The sequence below is a fragment of the Glandiceps talaboti genome, chromosome 9 (genome assembly GCF_964340395.1).
Source record: "Glandiceps talaboti chromosome 9, keGlaTala1.1, whole genome shotgun sequence".
Classification (NCBI taxonomy): domain Eukaryota; kingdom Metazoa; phylum Hemichordata; class Enteropneusta; family Spengelidae; genus Glandiceps; species Glandiceps talaboti.
In genome coordinates, this window is record NC_135557.1 from 12,843,546 (window position 1) to 12,868,781 (window position 25,236).

Consider the following 25,236-nt stretch of genomic DNA (forward strand, 5'->3'; position numbering starts at 1 on the left):
CCAGTGTTTCTTTGTCAACCGCGAATATAACACCTTCTTGACGAATCCTGAAATCACGAACATCACCAAAGGGCAATGTACTAGTTTTACCCTCTGCTGATTGTCCAGGTTCGCTGGTGTTTTCAAGATTAGCGTTTGCTAATTCACTATCTTTAGTTTCTACGTCTTGTTTGGTAGTCGACAAACTAATGTCGGGAATTGTATCTGTGTCCATTGCTGTTGCCATTGGTGATAGTGGTACAAGATTACTATCTGAAAAGAAAAATCCATAAATTAACAAATAACCCAATGACTTCAAGTTGACCTTGCCAAGGAGAAGAATTAGGATAGTATGCCATTTTGACTATACAATGCTGTTATTCAATACACTACACACAGTCAATAATGTAGTAGCGGGAATAAAGATCGTAAACTTTTGTTCAAGTATTCCATAGTTTCAGCTAAACCAAGAAAGAATCTATGTATATAATGTTATTTTTAGATTAAAGTGGTCATATGGATGAGAATTAGGTATTTAGTTGTATTTTCAAATTCATAAAACAGATTTGGAAACAAAAAAAACAGCAGCAGCAGCAGCAGCAGCAACAACAACAACAACAACAACAACAACAACAACAACAACAACAACAACAACAACAACAACAACAACAACAACAACAACATGAAACAGACTAAACTACATGGTCCTTATCTGTAATTCAATAATTGCAGCTAAAGTATGTATGACATCATGGTACAATAGTAAACATTTTACACATTGCATTGTTATTTATTTAATGAGTTACAAACAGGGATTTGGTTAATGTTATTTTATATTCTTTCTTAGTAAAGTCGAAAATAACATAGTAGAATTATTTCATGAATAATAAAAATTTCCCAAATAAATACTCAAATCTCATCCATATGGCCACTTTAAGCATGTGTTTACCACAGCGTCTCATTAATCATTACAGCTTCTTTCGTTTCGTCTGAACTCTGGCCAACATTAATTTGACCTCTTTGTAAATTCAATGGGACTCTATCGTTCAGCTGCCTACACAGACGTCAATAAATACCCTTGTTGTTAAAGAGGTGGTTAGCTATTAACAGGTTATACGAATACCTGCAGGCATAGACTGATCGATTGACCGTTAACTCAAAATGGAGATTTGATCATACTGCACTGGACCATTTCAGTTCATAACGTATCCCCCAACCCTCCCTCTATTTAGAAGTCATGTGACAACGTTAACATCTACGCTACCCAGCTACTGCACAGATTTGGCATATCTGTGTGTATAATCAGCAAATGACTTAAGCCTTTCTATATCCATGTATATTTATTAGTCTAACTTGCCAATGATTGTCAAAGTTTTCATCAAATCAGAACGTTTTAAATCATGATATTATAACCCTTCCAATATTGGAAAGCACAAGGTCATTTACTTATAATTGCCGTGTGCACAAAGTAGACGGAATTGGTAATTACCTCGACGATGAATTTTCACGTTGATATCCGACGATGTTTGGAGATCCCTGCTGTAATGGAACTTGGTAGGTTGCAAATTGTCACTGTGTCGCTGGGTCTATCGAGTTCCGGTTGTATGTAATGACGACATAATAATCAGTACGCGCATGCGTTAAATATTTGACCTAAAATGTTTGCTCGAGGGTCGAAAACCGCAGACGTACGATATCGTCCCAGATCTAGGGGGTAGTGCATGTAGGGGTACGTATACTATAAATGTATTGACACACGAAATCACAAATACAAACACACAGACACAGACACAGACATACACAGACACACTCTCCCTCCCCCCCCTCTCTCTCTCTCTCTCTCTCTCTCTCTCTCTCTCTCTCTCTCTCTCTCTCTCTCTCTCTCACTCTCTCTCTCTCTCTTATTCATTCATTCTCATAACTAGTATTATGGGTTGGGCCTACTGACGGCTTACTGAGGTTGCTCCGGAAAACCAACCTATGTCCGAAAACAAACTAATCATGCTGCCAATGTTTGTCAAACAACAAACAAAATGTCTTCAGTGAAGTGTAAACTCATAAATGAAAACTCTGACACTATTACATTAATATTATGAATTATCAACTTTATTGCAATTGATTGGCAGCGTTTTAAAATAAAACCAACTGAATTTATATACATATATGTATATTTGTATATATATATTTGTGTTTTAGTCTGTGTGTGCGTGCTTAATATTGTATTGTATATTTTCATTACTAAGTATGTTATTTGTACCGTTCTACATATAAAGTATACAACACTGTTTTCTCAAGCAAGGAATTTTACCTACACAGTAACTACAGCTAAATGATAATTATATTTATATATGGTTCACTGTGAATACAATTTTAACTTAAGTCGGTTTATTCAAAATATACACCACTTCCATCACACCTGTTTCATAAAGTGTATAATATAACAGTGGTGTGACAGTGCGTCATTGTGTATACTGTAAATGAATGAATGCAAAAATATCAACTGAGCTAGTTCGGCAAAGGCTTGTGCCTCCATGCAACGTTGCCCGTCTTTACGTAAATACATTTGTAAATTGATAAAATGTGTGTGTCTGTGTCTCTGTTGGCAACACAAACATTAAAATACTACATTTTGTATGTATATAATAAAACATTCTGTCAATATGCTTATTACAATATTATATCACAATTCTGAGTATACATGTATTCATAATTCATTCATAATTCACATGAAACAATGCTATCTGAAGGTGATACGTTAACTGATTTTCCCATAGCCAATGTGGGAGGGAAGATAAGGTTGTCATGACAACTAATAGCGCCGTTTGTCCAATAATAAGTTAGGAACTGTATGATCAGTTACATCACAACCCATGTTACATGTTATATATATATATATATATATATATATATATATATATATATATATATATATATATATATATATATATATATATATATATACATAACATGGGCTGTGGTGTAATATATATGACCGTGTGGGAGTATCTCATTATGCATAGTGTAAATAACTGAATAAATATATAACTAAGCTAATTCGGCAAAGACTTCTGTTTCCATAAATTAAATAACATTGTTTACTTATCTCATTGCCTCTGTATATATGTAAATAAATCTATATCACATGAGTAAGAAACTGTGTCTGTGTAGGCAATACCGGACCACCATTAAAATAAAATATTTTGTTCACATAAAAATTCTGTACCTCAGTTAAATTATTACAATATAATACTGTCACAATTCTCATTATATTAATATTTCATTTAAAAATTAATTTGCAAAAATTGACATTTGAAAGCGAAACATCAGTTGATTATCCCATTATAGACAACTGTGGAAAAATAACGTTGTCATGACTACACATAGCAACGTTTGTCTAGTTTAAAGTTAGTAACTGTACATTGACTTGTTTTAGCAGAGCCCATGTACCTGTTGATTTTTGGATAAGAGGGGATATTTTTTGGCGCCATGATATGTTCATTCTCGTACTCGTCTTCATTCGGTTTGTTTAAATGTTCGTACGGACAAAATTGTAAAAGATACAGGAGTGTTGGAGAGGGGTAGGACAGATCGTTGTATTCCTTCTCCTTATTTCGGGATGACAGTGTCCGTCTCCTGCCCATAATGTTCACATCATTTCGTATTAATTCAAAATTATCGTTCATCCAGCATGACAAGACGTACTTCACGTTCTCTTCCAAAGCAGAGTTGTCTTTCTTAACTTCGCGATAATAACCTGTCCAGTTGCGAGGGGATATGTTCAGATAAAAGGCATGGAGTGCCAGTGTGAGAGACCGTATCTTGATTCTCAGGAAGTCAGCTGCTGCAAAAACTTTGAGAGAATCGTGTGGGGGTAGACGAAACCTGCCATTGAATAGTAAGTCGAAGAGAATACGTAACGCCGTTGCAGTTACCGGCCTCTGTAACGTAATACCAGCACACTGTGTTTCAACAAATCTCGTTGAGAGTTCATTAGACAATAACGTTTCGAAAAAGCTGAAGTTTTCTACAAGGATTCTTCTTTCAACTTGAAATATTGTCTCGTCCACGTTGATGGTAAAGTCAGGTGATCGACCAAAACGCAGAATTCTAACATATTGAGGCTTATTATGACGAACACCACAGTTGTCACCATGACGGGTAAATTTGCGAGGAGCTTTCATAATTATTCAACAATGATTGCCGCAAGATTATTTCTCCGTGAACTGCAGTTTAGTGACTGGTATTAGGCAGATATGGATTTCATTAGAGTTATGCGTGAATCTGTCAAACCCTCCCACTCATTCATAAAAGCTGATTGAACTAGTAACTGCACGCTTACGTATACGTATATATATAGGCCGTTAAAAAGTAAACATTCCTTCACTCTAGATTATGATATCAAAAACCTGTCCTGTTCCATAATGCAACTTTGAAATCGAACTCATAGATTTGTGATGCACTGCAGCCTGAACGTGAACGTCCACCATAAAGGATTTATGAACGAAACATGATCAGGAAGGAAGTAGTACCTGGATGTCCTTGGTTGACCTCTGATGATCATGCTATGAATGAATGGCACACACGTCACTGTGTCCGGCTCACAACTTGTGGTTGTACATACCAGCGCGAGTGCACATGGTCGGCGATAAATTTCACACCTTCTTGTTTCTAGTAATCTGTTCGACCATCAAATATGCCGTGTACCGTCAGTGATTGTCGATGAACACACACCATGTCATTCTTGTGCTTTGCCTCAAAATAGGTGGACAAGAATATGTTATTTCGGCGACACGTGTTTTACTCATTCACGCTGCTGTTACACTCGCCATAGTCGTTTATAATTACTACAAGGAGCATGCGCAGGCTAGTCCAATCACGGCCAGCAAGGGCTGGTTGCCATCACATGGATTAAGTTATGTTTATATAAATAACTCTATGTTAACCATTTTATCACCAGTTGATTATACTTATATACTGTAAATTATTTGATCATTAAATCCCAATTATCATAATTAATATTAATGACAATTTAATAATCAAAATAAGACATGACTGATCGTCTTTCCTAACAAGAAATAACACCACATCTATTTTTTTTTAAACACACGTTCGGTTAATACTCCCAGCTACATTAATGACATGTTGACATCTAGTTATGATATTTCTAAATGAGAGGCGATCACATCTTAAACCCAAAACTAGAACAACTAAAATATGGTCTGTAATTTTTTCAGTGAGGCTAAGAAAATTGTGTGGTTCCGATTACGTTCAATTTTAGAATAGATGGGGTAGGTAGATTTTCATGTGTGAATGTCTAGGTTTTTAGGTTTTCTTCCTACAGATGTACAGCCATTACAGACTGGAAGAACATACAATGTATTTACATTATCTTTTTAAGTTCATGTCAGTTTTCGCATACACTATTTCTCGCGAGACTTCATGATTTCGCGATTTTAATTATTTTTTCTCGAATACGTAAACGTTTAGGACTGGCAATGAAAACCAGGTAGGGTCGGGTAATCTGACCCAAACAATTGTTTTTTAGGCCTTACCCAACACCGGTGATTTGTAAAAATCTCAAAAATGAAATGCGTCTGGCCAATGTAATCAAACAATTCAGATGACAAACTCGAAAATAGCAAGTAGTTATCTTCAATATTTTTTCTTCTCAACTTATACAGCTTTTAATAGGGAACTTGACAGACTGAGCATGCTCAGACGCAAAGGACTGTGGGATTATCTGTGGTTATCGTAATACCTAATCTGGAGCTACCAATAAAAAAACCTCCCACAATTGTCAGGGTAACTATGAATTGACCATTCGTGGTTGCAAACAATGTAACAGTATTGCTTACAATACCAATTCATTAGTATTTATTATCACATTTCCCATGATGCAACATTCAACATGGCGGGTTTGCAAGTTCCCTATTGTTTTCCTGTTGTTGTTATTTTTTTGCTTTTTTCACTTTTCAAATGTCTGTACTGTTTGTATTCATGTGCTATCTATCTATATAGTCCTTGTAAACCTGGTTTAATGAAACGTTACTCCTCAATATTGTCTTCGTTCAACTGAGAAAAACATGAGTGGCTTAAGGAGGTCTTGTCACTACCAGGTCAAGGTCAAGGTCAAGAGTATATTCCTGCCGAATGTAAAAATTTTGCAATGATATAATTTTACCGCCTTAAGCATAATTTGTGAAATATTTGGAAAAAAATACTGGCAATTTGTAACGCATTGATTCATATTGTAGCACCGCAAAAGCACTGACGTAGACACAGATTGTCGTGACAAAGAACGACCAGGGTATATTTTCTGTTGAAATATTGTTAAGTATGGTATAAGTGTTCTTTATAGTTCTAACTTTACTTTTAATACTACGGAGATGTTAGCATTATGGTGTTAGTTGCCTTTGTCTTACAATATCCATTACTGATAAGACAGCAGCAACTCAGACAAGGAGTTGGTTATAACCCGCTACACAAACTTTAATATTAGCTCCGGTAGAGGACTGCTAATCCTGTACATGTCAAACACCGAGTCAACATTTTGACAGCTAAAGGGTATAAGTTAGCATTATGGTGTTAGTTGCTTTGCTGGGTATACATAAAGTGATAATGAAGTCATAAAGCATGTTACAGTGAAACTTACCATTGTCACACATAATACAGAATCACCATGGATACCAAAGAATACAGTAGTCATCTTGCAATTTAAGGAACTTTTATTCTGCTTGTACGGCATTAATGTTGCGTTGAGACACAGCTGTCATAGCTGACATTATCTTAGCTGACCTCAATGACGTTATCATAGCTGACATCGATACTGCTATCATACTTGATTTAATGACGTCATCAAAAGCGACCGCAATGACGTCATCATAGCTGACCTCAATGATGTCATAATAGCTGATCTCGGTAACCTCATTTTTCAATTGGTCACCTGTGTTTTATTTTTGTTTGCGCAGACGAGAGTCGCCAGACGGTGGATATGAAGAAGATGTGGATGTTGTGGATGAAGAGAAGAAAGATGAAAATGAAAAGGTTGGAAGTTAAGTCTTTTTCCTTTGTGGTAGTCCTCGTTGCTTAGCTCTATGTTTATTTATTTATATTTATGTACTGAGATTCCCTGGTTGAAAGCGGGAGAGCACGGCTGGCATGACTGGGAGTGGGTGGCGACATCAACAGTTAGTTTGACTATCTTCACGTAAATTTGGGTCCGTACTTAGGCCATTCCCTCAATTTCAGACATCAAGGTACGAGGTTCTTTTAAAACTGCAATTTATGTCTTAATTCTAAATCTGAAAACAAGAACAGAACACCGTTGACAATTAGAATCATATATACACTCTGGTGCTGTTACAAACTTACAAACAATTGCCGTACGAAGAAATAAAAAAACGGTAGTTGAAACATATCATGACATTGGTGGCGCTACAGATATTCATTGTCGTTTCTCATTCTTGTCTATTGTTATGTATTAGAAATTGGCAGATTCAAGGCACAAGGCAGCGATAACAATTCAACGAATGTTTCGTGGATATCTCACGAGAAGGAAAGTGAGAGCAATGAAGTAAGTAGACAAACTAGAAATTATGGGCAGACAAGCTGTGTTTAGGTTTTTTGGTGTAATGTTTGTTACACATTTAAAACAGATTTGTGGTATTCTTATTATATTGATTGAAACATATTTTATCATCACTTGCAATTGAGTAAACTCAACCCAGGCATCAGGATTAACTTATAAAAGATTTGACAACACAAGTTATTGAGTGCATAAAAATTATGCACAAATCCCTACTATGCAACCAACTATTCTAGATCTATCAATGTCATAAAACGATTGTAATATCCCGTGACAAGAAGGCAGGCGTAGACAGTAACATGACACTAGAATATATTACTTGAGATTTTATGTAAGTATTTTCACCCGAGTAAAATATTAGTAGTTGCACATTTACATTTACATTTACATATGACTTCATTTGCATATTGATGTCTGATGTATTCCCATTGTGACCAATCAGAATATGGGAATATTTTCAAATCACATTAACCAATCAATATAGGATTCCATAACAAGCTGGGTGTAGGCGAGAGCTATTTGTCAGTCGTAGACACAGATCAGCAACGTAGACAACCTAGTCTGTCTACGTCGCTGGGCCCCTTTCCTAACCCATGCCTCTGATAAACAATGTTGTTTGTCATTACAGACTTGGTCGAGTGATGATGACAGCACATGCAAATTTCGATGCATGCCAATATCATCGATGTAGTTCCCACCCTGAGATCTACCAACGAGAGAAGGAAGACGAGAGAAAACGTGATCTGATATGGCGACAAAAGATACGTGACCAGGTTCAAGATGAAAGAATGTTTATTGCCATGCAGGAAAAACAACAACAACGGTTCTTGACCAATCTTATGGTAATGAGCTAAATATGCAAATGAATTCATGAAAGCAAGTTATGTGCAGGATTGATGCGAGTTTCATCACGGAAGTTGCAACATCGTCATTATATTGTAGTTTTTCCATTGTTCATACAGTCATTTAGGTGTTACATATACCGTATGGCCTAATTACACTGGCACCAGAACATTGAGAGATTATTTAGTCTCATAACTCATCAACAATGTTTTGCGTTTGGAATTCTCTATTAGTTTCTGAAAGTAAAATGTCGTTCTCCATTTTTTCTCTCTCTCCGCAACAAATAGTCCCATACGGGGGCTTACATTCATTCACCCGACCGTTCACATTCACTCACTAATAATAGCATTTTACCTACGAGAACACACGCTATTACTGAAAGAATGTTTAAAAAAGCAGGGCCGACTTGACGCATGTCTAGTATCTAACGTTGAGCATTTATGTTGTTTTTGGCAGTCACTGTATAAGATGTAATAAAAACAAGAAGGAAAGTGGCTAAAACAATGTAGTGTTTAAACGATTCAGTATGCGAGAGAGAGAGAGAGAGAGAGAGAGAGAGAGAGAGAGAGAGAGAGGGAGAGAGAGAGAGAGAGAGAGAGAGAGAGAGAGAGAGAGAGAGAGAGAGAGAGAGAGGGAGGAGGGAGGGAGGGAGGGAGGGAGGGAGAGAGAGAGAGAGAGAGAGAGAGAGAGAGAGAGAGAGAGAGAGAGAGAGAGAGAGAGAGAGAGAGAGAGAGAGAGAGAGAGGAGAGTTGGGGGGGGGGGGGGCTCAGTATTAATCTTCATGTACCTTAAGGTGACAAAATGCCCAGCGGTTCACTTGTGCCGTGATCATAGATACCTTCGGTTGTGCTGTGACCATACACAGAATTACTGGACCATCTTAGTGACGCACACCGCAATTGTCCAATCCAAATACGCTTTACGAATATCGTCACAAAGAGGAAATACATAGGCACAAACAAACTACCCTCTGCGACGATCAGAGGTCGGCAATGTCCTGTCGTAATTACTCGTGGCGTGAGCTTGGGGTAATGCGATATGAAATGCTAAACATGATTGTACCTTTTCTAACATTTTTAGGTCTGTGGATGACGTATCTCGTTCTTTTTGTTTCAAATATCATAACTGAACATGTTTTTATGCAAATCACATTGTAAAATTACTGAACTAAACCAAAGTGAAACGTCTTGCAGTGACAAATCAACACAAATCACACTCATATATAAATTATTAGGTACAAAAAAGTACAAAATAAGTCATTATATATTCAAAAGCAAACTTCATGTTCGGTCAAGTTTACTCAAAACTACAGACTGTTACTGGGGGCGCCCTCTATAGCTCCAAAATGACATGTGCACCTTACTTGACCTTGGTTTTATCCGTTTGATAAAAAATCATCTACAGACATACACTTTCTAGTTTTTCTTACAGCAAACAATAAGATCCTCAGCCTGCTAACATTACTAATCCTCGTAAGATTTTTATTCATTTTCAGAACAGTCCTTGAATAGTCCGACTAAACTACAAGCAATCTCCTTGCAAGTAGCAGTAACACGTAAGATATGTCGTGTCGCTCCGCCCTCTATGGCCTGTTCTAGAGAGGGTTGACCATGACCGATGGATCAGGGCTCTTTGTCAGACTAAACAATACATGTCAGTGTCACATAGTACATAAGAACGGGAGTCATTCAAATACAAATGGTCCTGTCAGGGACTTGTAGCTGAAGAGGACGTGGGGTTGAATCCAGCAGCTTCTGTTTGGAAATGAATGTTTTGAAACCAGCCATCCTGTTAAAAGGCACTCGACAATACTTGGGGGAAAAAGCCAATGTTATATGTCGTTTTTTTTCGGGAGTGGTGGGTAGGGGTCGGGGAGAGGTACCATTTTTGCCTTTCGTGAAGAAAGGTTTCTGTGTGTGTGTGCGTGCGTGAGTGAGTGTGTGTGTGTGTGTGTGTGTGTGTGTGTGTGCGCGCGCGTGTATTTGCACAATTAATGATTTTCGGTAATTAGGCTAAATCATATAAGAATGCAAGGTTCAAAATAATATAAGACGAAGAAATATTTGTTTAGAATAAACGAAGCATAGTCCTGTATTCACTGTTTCATGTTAATCTATCTTCAGAAATTTGGGTTGTAAAATCTGGGCCATATTTAGTATTTATATTTGTCGTACAGTCCCCTCAATACCTGTACTCAACAGAACAATTGAGTCAGCAATCTTGAAGCGTTTCGTCTGAAGTTTGTAGCTGATGGAACGTCTTGTTCTAAACCGATCGATAAATCAAGTAACTATATACGGTTTCATTGCACTACAAATCACCAACAAAGACTTGGTTGTAGTCCGAAAAAAAAAATGCAAAATCTTATTATTGTCTTGTCCCTAGCCTGCATAAGTACGAGGTGTGTCCTTGACCTCTGACCTCAAATCAATTCAAACACCAAGTAACAAATAAACAGGAGAACTATACAACACGAATTCTACCAAAGGCGCCAAACGCTCTCGATTTTTTTTTTCATTTTGGTAAATCTGTCGATTTACTGATATCAGTCGACGACAACGGATTCAACGTTTATGATAATGATAATGATGATGACTATAACGACATTTGTCCCGTATAATTCCGAAATACGATATTTTGGATCGTAACAATAGTATATTTACGATTATCTAGGGTATGCGTTACAAAGTTGAAAACTGACTCATTCAAACCCATAGTAATGATATATGGGGTGAAGACTTACTAGGGTTCTCACTTCATATCCTGAGAGGAAATACAACTTTTAATGAACTCCTAAAAGTGGAATTAAAAATTCTTTTAATCTATCAATTACTTTGTAATCTTTGACATACAATTATACATGTGTATATTGTTTTTATCATGATGATATTTCATTACAGATGTGTCCATTCTTCAGAAGAACAGGGCAAAAATAAAGCATTCATACTACTTTGGATAGTTCTTATGAAGTATTAGTGTCAATCATTAACTAAAAAACCTCAAATTTACAGCATCTAAATTTTCTTTTGCAAAAAAACAAAAAACAAAAAAAACATTTATAATTCTCAAATGGAAATGGACTAAATCAACTTATTTCTCAATTTTAAATAATTACTTAAAGATAACAGGTAACTTATCATACTGCTTAACTTTTAGAAATGAGAATGAACTATCAGCATAGCAATGATGGGTATACTTATATAACATTTATTCTACTACTATTCTAATAATAATCATGATCTTTATTTATACTATAGTTATAGTTCTTTAAGTATATAAACACTTATCCCCCAAAAAGTGACCAGTGAGGGTCATCCCTCATGGGTTCAATGTTAATGCGGGAGGAAACCAGAGTACCCGGGGGAAATTCTGATGTCAGTTGTACTTTTAACCGCACCCAAAAAGTATTCATCGAATGATTTTTTTATTTGGGTTTGCCTGACTGTTATGCTACACATCTCGTAGTCACTACTGATGACCATACAACTACAATTAATATCATGTGAAAATCTGTATATCAAACAAATATGTCACGCAAAAATATATAAATGTAATATTGAAATATTTTTGTACACATCAAATCTCACAAACCCGGAGTGAAATGTTAAGATTTATTGCTAAAACTAAACTATGAGGTCACTTCACGCAATTATAGTATATCAGATTACACTATGATTAACATCGACATGGTGTGCATCCGCAATTAAACGCTTGTATTGTTAAACACGGGAACAAGACATCGAAGCAATGTATGTAATTATGGAAAAGTGCGGGGATGATTCTTTATAAAGGGGGATTGGTGCCTGTGTCGAGCATCTGAGTCCCTCAGAAGTTATTGAAGCAGAATTGGTGAGTAAATCTTCACATCTCTCTCTCTCTCTCTCTCTCTCTCTCTCTCTCTCTCTCTCTCTCTCTCTCTCTCTCTCTCTCTCTCTCTCTCTCTCTCTCTCTCTCTCTCTCTCTCTCTCTCTCTCTCTCTCTCTCTCTCTCTCTCTCTCTCTCTCTCTCTCTCTCTCTCTCTAATTTGTTATGCAAAGCATGCCTGTTGTTATGTTGGTGTGAATCATAAGTCACTCGTAAAGCGATTTTCAAATTCTGCATCGACTCTAAAAACGAATTTCAGTTCATGGAGCTTCTTGGAAATATTGAACAGGTAATTTGTTTCCCGTTACAACAAATTAAAAATGCTTCAAAGAAATAGAGGAAATTTTTTAAAACAACGCATCAGAAACGTTTTGTACATACATTCATCAAATAAAATTCGCCCTACAAAGGAATCGCAACGTATTTATCTGAAATGATAATGATAATACTGATAAAGAAGATTAAGAAACGCCTAATCTCTGTAAGCCACAGAAGCAAGGGGACAACTTTAGTTTACAGAAAGAGGGTATCGTGAATAAACTTACACTGAATACTCGGCAAACAGAGAAAGTTTAGGCTAATGTTGAAAGAGACAGGGCTTGACAGAGTGACGGATGGATGTTAGATACTTGAAGTGGTGGGGATTGAAAAGAAGTTTGTTCATTGATATTGCTACAATTATATTGATAATATACTATTACTATGCATTATTACTAGGTAAATATGATATGAAATACATTGTAATTGATACTGTGATTATTAGTGCAATGTACTAAATTTGTTACCTTATCATGTACCTAACTGGCGTTGAACCAAAATCGTAGATGAAAATCGTCAATATACTACTACACGTTTTGTAATTTTCTATGCTGTTCTATCAGTTGTAGGTGATATATTCTGTTTTCCTTGAATTACGAATATAGACCAGGATGAATCGTCTAATTTTGATTGCCATAGTTTTGACAGTAGTAGCTGGTGCTGTGAAGGGTACGTTTTTTAAATAACTTTCACTGTCTGTAGTACTACATTTGTATTCATCGTCTATCCATCCACCCACCCATGGCTACCAAGCCATCCATCCATCCATCCATCCATCCATCCACCCACCCATGGCTACCCATCCATCCATCCATCCATCCATCCATCCATCCATCCATCCATCCACCCACCCACCCACCCATGGCTACCCACCCATCCATCCATCCATCCATCCATCCACCCATCCATCCATGGCTACCCAGCCATCCATCCATCCATCCATCCATCCATCCACCCACCCATGGCTACCCATCCATCCATCCATCCATCCACCCATCCACCCACCCATCCATCCATCCATGCAAACATCCACCCACCCAACCACCCACCCACCCATCCATCCATCCATCCACCCATCCATCCATCCATCCATCTAGCCAGCCAGGCAGCCAGCCATCCATCCACCCATCCATCCATCCAACCACCCACCCACCCACCCACCCAAGAACCAACCCACCCACCCACCCATCCATCCATCCATCCATCCATCCACCCACCCATCCATCCATTCAGCCAGCCAGCCAGCCAGCCAGCAAGCCAGCCAGTCATCATCCACCCACCTATCCATCCATACAGTCATCCACCCATAGTAGTTTGTTTTTTAATCAAAAAATGGTGTTAATGTGTAATTACTGGTAGTACTTAACATTCTACTATTGTCAAGGCTCCCACTGATTGGAAAGTACACAATTACAGTTTATTTTGATGATAAATCATAACACAAGTTTTAATGTTTAGCCATGGTTTTCTTTACCAAGTATTGGGAAACTTGTAAAATCTCCGATCGTTTCGATTGTTTTCAAATAAATCGGGGGGGGGGGGGGACTGTAGAAAGTATATGATACCATTTCACATCCTTCTATTGTTCCTTAAGAGTATCTGTGTGTTTTCACTTAGTATAGTAAAAATTATGTCACATGCAGTTTAAGCATAGGAGTCAATAATACAGTTGTTTTATATACCACACTTCAAGGTACAACATGTATTCGAACATCTAAGAATTTCATTCATATATAACAGGTCGGGTCTGTCCAAAGCTTGAGAAAGAAGAGTTTGGCATTTGTGAAGAAGAGTGTGAAGTTGACATGGACTGTCTTGTGTGGGGACAACTGTGTTGTTCAAATGGTTGTGGCCATACTTGTGTCACAGGGGTTTTTGAAGATAGTAAGATATACTTTATTGTATGATGTTCTTTTTGCTGCTTTTCTCTTACATGTACAATACACCATAGATAGATAGATAGCTAGATAGCTAGATAGGGAGATAGATATATAGATAGATAGATAGATAGATAGATAGATAGATAGATAGATAGATAGATAGATAGATAGATAGATAGATAGATAGCAAACAACACTTAACTTACTCGAGTAAGACAGTCACACAGAGCAGGAATATTCAAACAACACATTTTATTCCTAATTTACACAGGAGGAAAGTGCCCTGAAACTGAAGGTGTTGGCCATTGTGAGGAGGAATGTGAGAGTGATGATGACTGCTACGATGATCAAAAGTGTTGTTCTAATGGTTGTGGCCATACGTGTATAACCACTGTATTCAGTTTTGGATTATGTAAGTCTAAAGCTAAGTTACGTGTTTATAGTTGAATATTTTTGCAATCTATACTTTAAATGTTGGAATAACTATGCTAAGTCTATGTGTTTACAATTTTTTTCAATTTTACCATGAATTGAATACATGAACCAGGCTATGTATCAGAGCATGCGTTACTCTTTGGGTCAGTCAGTCTGTCTGTCTGTCTGTCTGTCTGTCTGTCTGTCTGTCTGTCTGTCTGTCTGTCTGTCTGTTTGTTTGTTTGTTTGTTTGTTTGTTTGTTTGTTTGTTCGTCCGTCCGTCCGTCCATCCGTCTGACTGTCCTTTTACCTTTCCATCTGTCTGGCTGTTAATCCATCAATCCGCCCCACCATCCATCCAACCATCCGTCTTTCTTTCTTTCTTTCTTTCTTTCTTTCTTTCTTTCTTTCTTTCTTTCTTTCTTTCTTTCTTTCTTTCTTTCTTTCTTTCTTTCTTTCTGTCTGTCTGTCTGTCTGTCTGTCTGTCTGTCTGTCTGTCTGTCTGTCTGTCTGTCTGTCTGTCTGTCTGTCTGTCCATCCATCCATCCATCCGTCTGTCCATCTGTCTGTCCACCTGTTTGTCCACAGGCCTGCTAGGCTGTCTAAATAAATGTTTTGCGTTTGTCTGTAACCAGTGTTACTTTCGTGTTAATGATGTGGGTATGTTTTGGATGACAAGCAACAAACAATTTAATCAGATTTAGAGTGACTTGCTATGTGCATAGCAACTTTTTGATTGCAGCAAGCAAATTTAAGACATCACGGCGAGCAAAATATCATACTTGACCATTTCGTGATCGCACAGGGAAATCATTGTGGTGAGAATAAAAGACATCGTAGCAAGCAAAGCATCTTGCATCACCATTTCTTAAATGGGCTATTCCGGACTGCAAACAGGAAGCTAAGAATTTAGAGCCCTCGCTCAATTTGAGGTATCATCACCTTCTAGTACCGTTTCTTAGAGCTTTATCCCTTGGTATTCTGTAGATGTGTAAATCAGGGATGTTTTTCATATTGTTCAGCCATCGCAAAAAGCACCAGTGCTCTATGCACCAGTGCTCTATGCTTAATGGAGTGACCTATACCATGTATACCCCCAAGGTACACACAGACAGGAAGTAGAGCGCCACCAAGGCAAATTTTGAAAAGACCTATTGCACGGAGAAATCAGCGTGCAGGGAGCAAAAGACATTACCGCGAGATAATGTACTCCTTGTCTAGTAGAAATTGTAATTTAGTGTCATACATATAATAGTGTACTATATCAAGATAACACAATATTCTTTTCTATACTTTTTCAGAGGAATCACGACGAAAAACTGACTAATTACCGGGTGACGTCATCAAATTATCACATTGTTACTTCTAATTCGTAAATTACACGTCACGACGTGTAATTTCTTGCTGCATGTTGTCTTATTTTCTTATCTTTCCCTTTTACAAGTTACCGTATTTAAAATTAATAAAAACTCAGAAAACTCATATTCGTCGTACATTGTGTATGTATGTATGTATGTATGTATGTATGTATGTATGTATGTATGTATGTATGTATGTATGTGTGCATGTATGTATGTATGTATGTATGTATGTATGTATGTATGTATGTATGTATGTGTGTGTGTGTATTTGTGTGTGTGCCTGCCTGCCTGCCTGCCTGCCTGCGTGCGTGCGTGCGTGCGTGTGAATTGGTGGGTGTCACGTTTTGTGAAAATTTTATAGCCTGTTGAAATTTAAGACAACCGTCACATCTTGAAAGGTCCACAGTAATTACTTGGTTGTCGTTGTTGGTGGTGGTTGACTTATAATAAGCTAATACCTACTAACGTATATTGTGATGGAGTAAACGACTGATGGATCTCTATCTTGGTATTCAGAAATGATGATGATGATGATGATGATGATGATGATGATGATGATGTTGATGATGATGTTGATGATGATGATGATGTTGATGGTGGTGGTGGTGGTGATGATGATGATGATGATGATGATGATGGTGGTGGTGGTGGTGGTGGTGGTGATGGTGGTGATGATGAAGATGACACACACACACAACGATACACACATGACTTAATAGACAGAAAAGTGCATTTGGAAGCGTGACATCCATAAACACAAAGGTATTTAGTATTGTCATGGACAGTTTTATTCTTGTTAATATCTCTCATTTACAATACATTGCAAACTAAGTTATAAAAATTCCAGTTACTCTTAACATGTTAATATGTTCTCCAACCAAGATATTGACATGTCTCATTCCTAATGACAATACATTTTATTTGCTGATAGATTTATAGAATAAGTTGAGGAAAAACTGCATTTTTGGAAACAACTTAAGACATGCATAAGTAATAAATATACTCTCAACAAAAAACTTATCAACAATTACAGCTCTTGAAAAAACGTCAATAACAATTTGGTCTGTATAACTGAAGACAATCACGTTTCAATACAATCATCTAATGTTGTGAAGAAGGAATTATTTTTATCCAACACCAGTTGGATCACAGACTGCTATATGACGACCAGATATGAAAAATAATTATATTATAATAAAACCCAATAACATTTATCCAGCATAAGTGGAATTGGTAAAATAGCAGGTTGTATTGACAACAGATGCTATAAAGTGACATAACAGGACGATGTTAAACTTTTTAGCATGCATAGATTTCTACCCTCATAGAGATATGACGATACCATGATACCACTACAAATCGAACATAGCGGGCGGTGAATGACTTGTCGTTGAGGGCGTGGTACATGATAGTAGATCTATCCGAATTTCCTCTAAAGACCTGAAAATGATAAAAAATGTCAAAGTATGAATTAAGTGGTTATTAGTTGTTACTTTCCTCCACTTCTAGTTTGAAAAAAATATACGTTTGTCTCAATTGACGAAAACAATTCAATGGTCATCGTTGGAACAACTCACTTGCCATGCTGTGACGTCATTGATATCAACAGTTATATAACATATGGCAGCATTTATCTGTAAGTTAACAGATGGTTCCCTCAAATGTAAATCGAGTCCATTTATGACACACCCCACGGTGAGAAGTTAAATCCTGTTACTATCACAATCACACCTCAAAACACATGAATGCAAATATAAACTAAATGAACAAAATTTCAGTAAAATAAGATAAATTATAATATAAATTCTCAAATTTACAGTCAGGTCTTTGGTCAATAGTCTGACATATATTACTGTTACTCACCATGCAGACAGTTTCAGTAGTTTCAAAAGAAGTGTCCCCAGATGAGAAAATTTGGGGTTTATGTCACATGGCAGTACATAGAGCATTGGACAAAGTGCATGTAGTTAGAATAACTCAATAAGATCATGAAATTACATGACCTAAAACAATTTTAGTGGAATACGTTGGATGAGTGAGAACGCTACCAACGTTTGCCATGGAACAGTTTCCAAATTGTAAAAAGAGGCCGTAGTCCACAAGTATCATGCCGGGGTATTATACATGTGCCTGGCGTCTGGTCCAAAAAGGTTGCCGCTAAACAGCACTCCTAGCTAGTGGCTAAACTATAGAATCCTTTGTCTTTTAGCTAACCAGGATATGATACAATCCCGTGCGTCAGTCATATGAGTAATGTCTATATGTAGTCTGTAGACAACAACAGCCTTACCTTAGCATTCCCATTAGCTTCAGTAACTGTTTTCCACGAACTACCATCACCATAGTTCAACTTGTACGAAGTAACCCACTGATCGGCGTCTCCACGGCCCTAAAATGTTTAAATATATATGATATACTAAATATCAATGTCAAATTGAAAACAAAGAACAAAAAAATATACTACAAGACATATACAACAAAAACAAAATGTATGTCTCAAACAACTTGGGGAGAATATCAATGCAGGAAATATATTTTATGATAGACATTATATTGCAGTATGTGTATACAACAGAAGAAAATAGCATATCTACCAATCATTCATATGATTACTATTATTAACATTATACCTACATTTGGCATAATAAAACGTGTTTACTCAATTCCATACATTAGGGACAGTAACAATCGTAGGATTCTTACCTGGGTTGCCACTTTGGTGACCTTTCTTGGTTGCACCAGGTCAACCTGAAGCCACTGACCAGCGGCGTTTTGTCCTGAACACCAAGAATGTGCACCTGATTTAGCGAGGTTTAGTCGCCCACGTTCCGGCTGATAACCAGAAGTTTGTGGTGAATACGTACTGCTAGCTGTCATCTGCGAATTTGCTATTTGTCCAGTTTCTATGCCAACAGGGTTACTATGGCAGCCTAAAAAAATAAAGGAAAGATCCAGTCAGCTAATATTATAACTTCTGGTGGTTAATTACATACACTGTTCAACTGAAAAAGACGTTATCAATGAGATTATAATATCATCTTCTAGCACTGTATTTTCGCTAAGATATTCTGATGAAAGCGTCCCGGTAGTGCCCATCTAGGATAAGTGTTATTCAGATTGAGGCTTTGGCAGTGATATATTTTTCCATGTCCCTCTCGTGTTGAGCCGAGCTAAATGTTAATTAGAGTACGGCTTTCGGAAGCTAGCTACATTGTTTCTCCAAATGACTTGCAGAAATACCCAAAATGTCGAAACACATGGGAGTGCAATAGGGCTTCTTTACAAGATTTTAAAGATAAATTAATTATTACAATTTCATTAAAATCGATGAAGTAGTCTTTGAGATATTGTGTCCACAGACAGACAGAGACATAGATAGAGACAGACAGACACACACACAGACAGACAGACAGACAGACAGACAGACACACACACACATACATACATACATACACACACACATACATACATACATACATACATACATACATACATACATACATACATACATACACAGACGCACAGACAGTCAAATTCATAACATAAACTCCTCGCACTTGGGGTTGGTTATTTCTTGAAGAGGTTGACACTTAGCGGGTACATAATGCAACTTGGACCCCGCGATAGTACCTCTCTATCGTCCTGAGATCAACACAAGTAGTTTAAATGAGATGAGTTTGACTAAAGAGAAGTAAAGTGACATTTGTAGGAGTCGAACCAATCATGCAATCATGATCTTCGTTGAAACAAATTCCTAAGTTGGCGACCAAAATGCAGGGACCGTCTGAAGCCACTAGATCCTTAGGTTGGAAGGTTAAAGGCTGAGGGGCTTGCCTTCACACCTGTCGAGGAATAGAAAGCTACACAAAGGACTATCATATGGATAATTAGACGTACTCACTGAGATCATCTCCCTTTTCGCAAATGTAACCAATATTTTCACTGCATTCAGCGTCATTCCATTTTCCGGCCACGTTAGTAGATAGATGTACACAGTGTTCACTTTGTCTATCATTATCTGGTTCTCCAGAATTCCAATTTCTGTACGTGGTCTTTGAAATATATAAATTAAATCAGTTTCTACTTTCCAAAAGTCTCAGTGTAAATAATGCTAGTAGTCTGCCATAGAAAGGTAAATGTAATGTAAGTAATTCCGTTAAATTTAAATGAGTGCCATCTGGCATTTTTCACACCATTTATGAAAAGAGATGCCTAGGGCGCCCCCGGGCCCCCAGGTGATTGACAATGATAGTTTAAATATTACATATGCCAATATCCAATACTCTACACTACTACTACTACTACTACTACTACTACTACTACTACTCGGATAGTACAAAACCTCTGCTGGGTTTCATCACGAATTACCTTGATCTGTATGTAATAGTACACCCTGTACACAATCTAATTGGAATCTGATGCAGAGAACTTGGCGAGATAGCTTTAATTACCTCCTACTGTTATTGTCATTTGTTATTTGTGTGTTCTCTGAGCGCCTGATACATACATTATTTCAGATTGACCCTGCACAGTATTGGATCACTTGCGGGTAAACGTATCAGTGTAGTAGTGCAAATAACACGGTGTAATATGAGTAATCAAAGTAATATTTGGGCCAACATCCTAAAAATAGCTGCTCCAATGCATCACGATTTTAACTTATCATTATACTACTTATGGTTAAAATAGTTCTCAAATTGACATGTACAATTCTAATTATTAATATTTTAAAACATTTCATTGAATATATTGCCGGTTGTCTGATTTAAAAAAATAATACTGCAGTTACAGCTAGTACGGGTTTAAACTAGGGCGTTTCCCAAGTGACAACCATTTTTGATATTTTGAATTAGTGTTAATCAATAAGGTAATGTTTTACAAACTTTGTTGTTGAAGGACACAACTTATGGTAAATCTACATACGATTTATTATCTGTCATATCCTGAATGTGGCGGTAGGAAATTTATGTATAATTTTTGAATGTTGACAGAAGTTAAAGGCGATTGAAAGGTTTTTTTTAATGATACGTTGATGAAAGAGTATGGTTTTCAGATTAATTCCTTTATGTTTCAAAGTCACACACAATGTATTCATTAGTTGAATTAGCATAATTGCCTAATACTAGACTGGATGTGCTTCTTGACATATCTTATTCTTGTGAAAACTGAAATAAATATTACCTCTTGACCGTTGTCCCACTCGAAATGGTTTTCACGAGCTAGGTCAGTCAGTCCAATCCACAATGGATATGTGTCACAAACAAACTCTGTAATACAATAAATATGAATAAATACAAACCCAGACAGACAGACAGACAGACAGACAGACGACAGACAGACAGACAGACAGACAGACAGACAGACAGACAGACAGACAGACAGACAGACAGACAAATAGCCAAACACACAAACAGAAAAAGAAAAACAAGCAGACAAGCAGACAAACAAACAGACAGACAGACAGACAGACAGACAGACAGACAGATAGACAGACAAACAGACAGACAGACAGACAGACCCACTCACTCACACACTCACTCAGTCACTCACTCACTCACTCACTCACTCACTCACTCACTCACTCACTCACTCACCAACTAATGCGTTTTGTATTCGTTTTTTTAAGATCAATGATCTTCCTACCAATGGGCAGATTATGAAATTGATCTTCAGGTATAAATACTCATTTTGGAGAAGTATTGCATACTCTTTACCCACACTATCGTAAACACGTGAAGAAATTATTCTAAATTTCGTCGATTAGTCAGCATGCTCTGCAGCAGTTATTTTGTTAAAGGTGATTCAAAATGCTCACATTCACTATTGATATTATGTTGGACGACATGTTTGTGAAATGTATTCTGGTTTTAAAACTTTAAAAAGCGACTGAAAAACACCTTAAAATGACATTTTTTCAGTGAGTTCCCTTCGGATTTACTTCGAGAGTTTTCGGGTATTTCCTGTTCCACCGAGACCACGCGCTTTTGTGACGTCATAAGGAGAAATCGTTAGCACTAAGGCTATATATACACCACTCCAGGGTCTACCATAACGTGTGTCTTTCTATGGACTAACCTTTCAAAAACATATTTTCTTCAGCATTGTCTATTGCCACAAGGTGGCCTCCACTGTACTCACAAAGTGAACTCGCCTCATGATAAGTGTAGCCTTGGTATTGGCTTACATAATAACAACTATCACCAAATTCAGTCCACAAAGAATCACATTTACTGCCTTTGAAACAAAAGAAAGCAGTATTTTAATACAATATATTTAGACGTTTGCATTCAAAACTGACATGTTGTTAGATGAAAGAAACGCATTCCTATATTTATTTTCAAAGAATACTGCAGAAACATAAGAAACAAACACCCTTAACAAGCACACATACATACATACATACATACATACATACATACATACATACATACATACATACGTACATACATACATACGTACATACGTACATACATACATACATACATACATACATACATACACACATATACCTACCTACCTACACACACACACACACACACCTACCTACCTACTACCTACACACACACACACACACACACACACACACACACACACACACACACACACACACACATACATACATACATACATACATACATACATACATACATACATACATACATACTACCGTGTTTGATAATTGATAGAACAGGTACTAGGTAGATCTGTGCTGATACGATGTCGTTAATTGACATACCTGTTGTAAACGACGCGGCCGTACATAGTAGACATAATACCACAACAAACTTCATATTGTCGATATTTTATGATAAAACAATAAATACACCTGTGATAAATCAGAGATTATAATGTTGTATATATAATTATAGGAATGAATGATCACAAAACCAATGGAAGGAAAAATTGCTTATCAGCTACTTCTAAGGAGGACAAAAACTGAATATATTTGCATGCCAAAAGTTTTAGTGTGTCGTATTATGCTGTCGAATCTGTCCAGATCATCAACTTCACTTAACATTCGAAGAACGAATAGGGAAAAAATTACCCCATATGCTCAATTAACTATGTAGTTTACAGATTTTGGGTACGACTTTGTAGATCACTGCAGAAAAAAACACAACAAATGTGGCGGAACTTCCTATTTTGTTTTAGCTGCGTTTAGAGAATACACCCCACTGTAGTATTTGGAAGTGCATATTAAACATTTTCCTTTGGTCTCTATTCTACACCAGGTCCCCAATCATACGGCTGGATTGACTGGTTATCGGCTACAATCACCGTTCAAATTACTAGACATTCGGCAACGTACGACAGCGATGAATTTGAACCAGCAACTCTTCAGTTGTTAACTTGACCTTGTACCCTTTTTAGTAAGTAAAGATATCTTTCAAGCCAGACAATAAAATGTTCCAATGTACGATATTTGTCAAGTTACACAATAAAATGTAGCAAATGTTAGTAAGATATTAATCAAATTATTATGATTAATAATATGACAGAACCCCATGGCCTCGCAATGGACGGTAGGGCAAACAGAAGTTATTTTCACGAGTGATTCGGTTTATTCTGCCGCGTATTTTCACGAGCGATAGCGAGTGAAAATACAGCAGAATAAACCGAATCACGAGTGAAAATAACTTCTGTATGCCCTGCCGTCCATTGCGAGGCCATGGGGTTCTGTTATTATTACATATGTACACCAAAAACGCAATAAAATGCAGGTGGGGAAGGGCGAACAACATATTCGCATGAATATGTATCAGGTCACCAGCTCGTGTCATTCAGGTCAGGCAGAGGTCACAGACGTGAATTATGAGCGATGATTGGTTGTCAACAACAATAAGTATTGATATGCAAATTACATGTTGACCTGCTCTCGCTAGCGAGCTCCGCTGTGATTCATTCACAAAACCGATCAGAAGAAATGCATACACGATTATTTTAGTAGTAGAAACAGATACAATTCAACAGCATGGTATTCTTAGTGTCCTATATAATAGTACTTCAGTAAAATCTTTCAAAATGTACAATATTATAAAAGTTAGTCTTCATCAGAATCGGAAAAGATTACGGATTGTCTGCAGCGTTTTATAATGTAAACACACTGACAAGAACTTTGACAGAGGTGTTTCCGGCGACATGAAATGTGAAATTGAAAGATCCACCGCTAATACGGGTATTTTCAAAACATTCCGCATAACTGTGGGAATTGATTGACTACGTTCTGGTTGGTTGATGGTCCTGAGGATTGTGTTGCACGATCTCCCATCGGCTGCATTTGTTGGGCGTTGTTGATGTGTACGAAGCATCGGTGGCCGTAGTCGCTGGGCGCGTGCCTCGGGTCAGCTTTATTTTGTTGTTGATCATAATAAAATTCACTCTCAGAAAGTTCAAAATAATTGAAATTAAACAAATCGTTATGTTCAGAATCCACCGAAATATCTTCCATTTGTAAAGTAGTGGTCGCCGGCAATATTTACAAACATAAAGTAGTTCGAAAGGTTGTTTACTCATTTGCATAATGAACAGTGAAAATACCTAACTAATTTGCATAGTTATTTGATAGGTAAGGCACTAATTTGCATAGTTATTTGATACCCCAGAACTTGCGATGGTCGAGAAAAATAGTGAAATACATTATGAACCAACAAAAAATTGTTCAAAAAGTGTGTAACAACAGGAAAGACACGTATGTGCATTTAAAAAAATGCATTTATTTGCTTATTTTCATCAGGAATTGGTTTTACTTTTGGATCTATTTTATCTCAATTTATCTCATTTGCATAGCCACCAGTGAAAATACCGGTTTTATTTTTGACTGTACACCAACGTACACAATGGTACATATGTAATAATAGTAAGTATATGTTATCAACTGAGAGGGAAACATTTCTTAAAAAATCCTACCTGTATTGGGCTCACCACGCCAGTTATCAAATGTATTTTCAACAGTCTGTGCCTTACTGTTATAACCATTTCATGACTGTTTCTA

At 37.1% G+C, this 25,236-nt stretch overlaps 3 protein-coding genes across 3 annotated transcripts in view; 1 reads left to right on the forward strand and 2 right to left on the reverse strand.

Moving 5' to 3' along the window:
• Positions 1–1,572, reverse strand: part of LOC144439823 (uncharacterized) — a 2,471-nt gene extending 899 nt beyond the window's left edge. Inside the window, exons 1-2 of the mRNA XM_078129056.1 lie at positions 1,469–1,572; positions 1–252 (exon numbers count right to left, since the gene is read on the reverse strand). The exon at positions 1–252 is cut by the window's left edge and continues 899 nt beyond it. Of these exons, the coding sequence (XP_077985182.1) occupies positions 1–226 (226 nt within the window). The 5' untranslated portion in view covers positions 227–252; positions 1,469–1,572. The remainder of the gene's footprint in view (positions 253–1,468) is intronic.
• A 10,628-nt stretch (positions 1,573–12,200) lies between these two features.
• On the forward strand, positions 12,201–16,327 carry LOC144439642 (uncharacterized). The gene is made up of 5 exons (XM_078128874.1): positions 12,201–12,256; positions 13,153–13,258; positions 14,330–14,473; positions 14,741–14,881; positions 16,185–16,327. Coding segments are annotated over exons 2-5 (345 nt in total). The 5' UTR covers positions 12,201–12,256; positions 13,153–13,200; the 3' UTR covers positions 16,187–16,327.
• Positions 16,328–17,009: 682 nt separating this feature from the next.
• LOC144440164 (EGF-like repeat and discoidin I-like domain-containing protein 3) lies at positions 17,010–25,236 on the reverse strand. Its single transcript, XM_078129444.1, has 8 exons — positions 25,152–25,236; positions 22,981–23,070; positions 22,320–22,478; positions 21,426–21,511; positions 20,146–20,296; positions 18,948–19,174; positions 18,535–18,633; positions 17,010–17,684 (listed from the first exon to the last, which is right to left on the reverse strand). Exons 2-8 carry the CDS (start codon positions 23,033–23,035, stop codon positions 17,544–17,546), a joined length of 918 nt encoding a protein of 305 aa, XP_077985570.1. The 5' UTR covers positions 23,036–23,070; positions 25,152–25,236; the 3' UTR covers positions 17,010–17,543.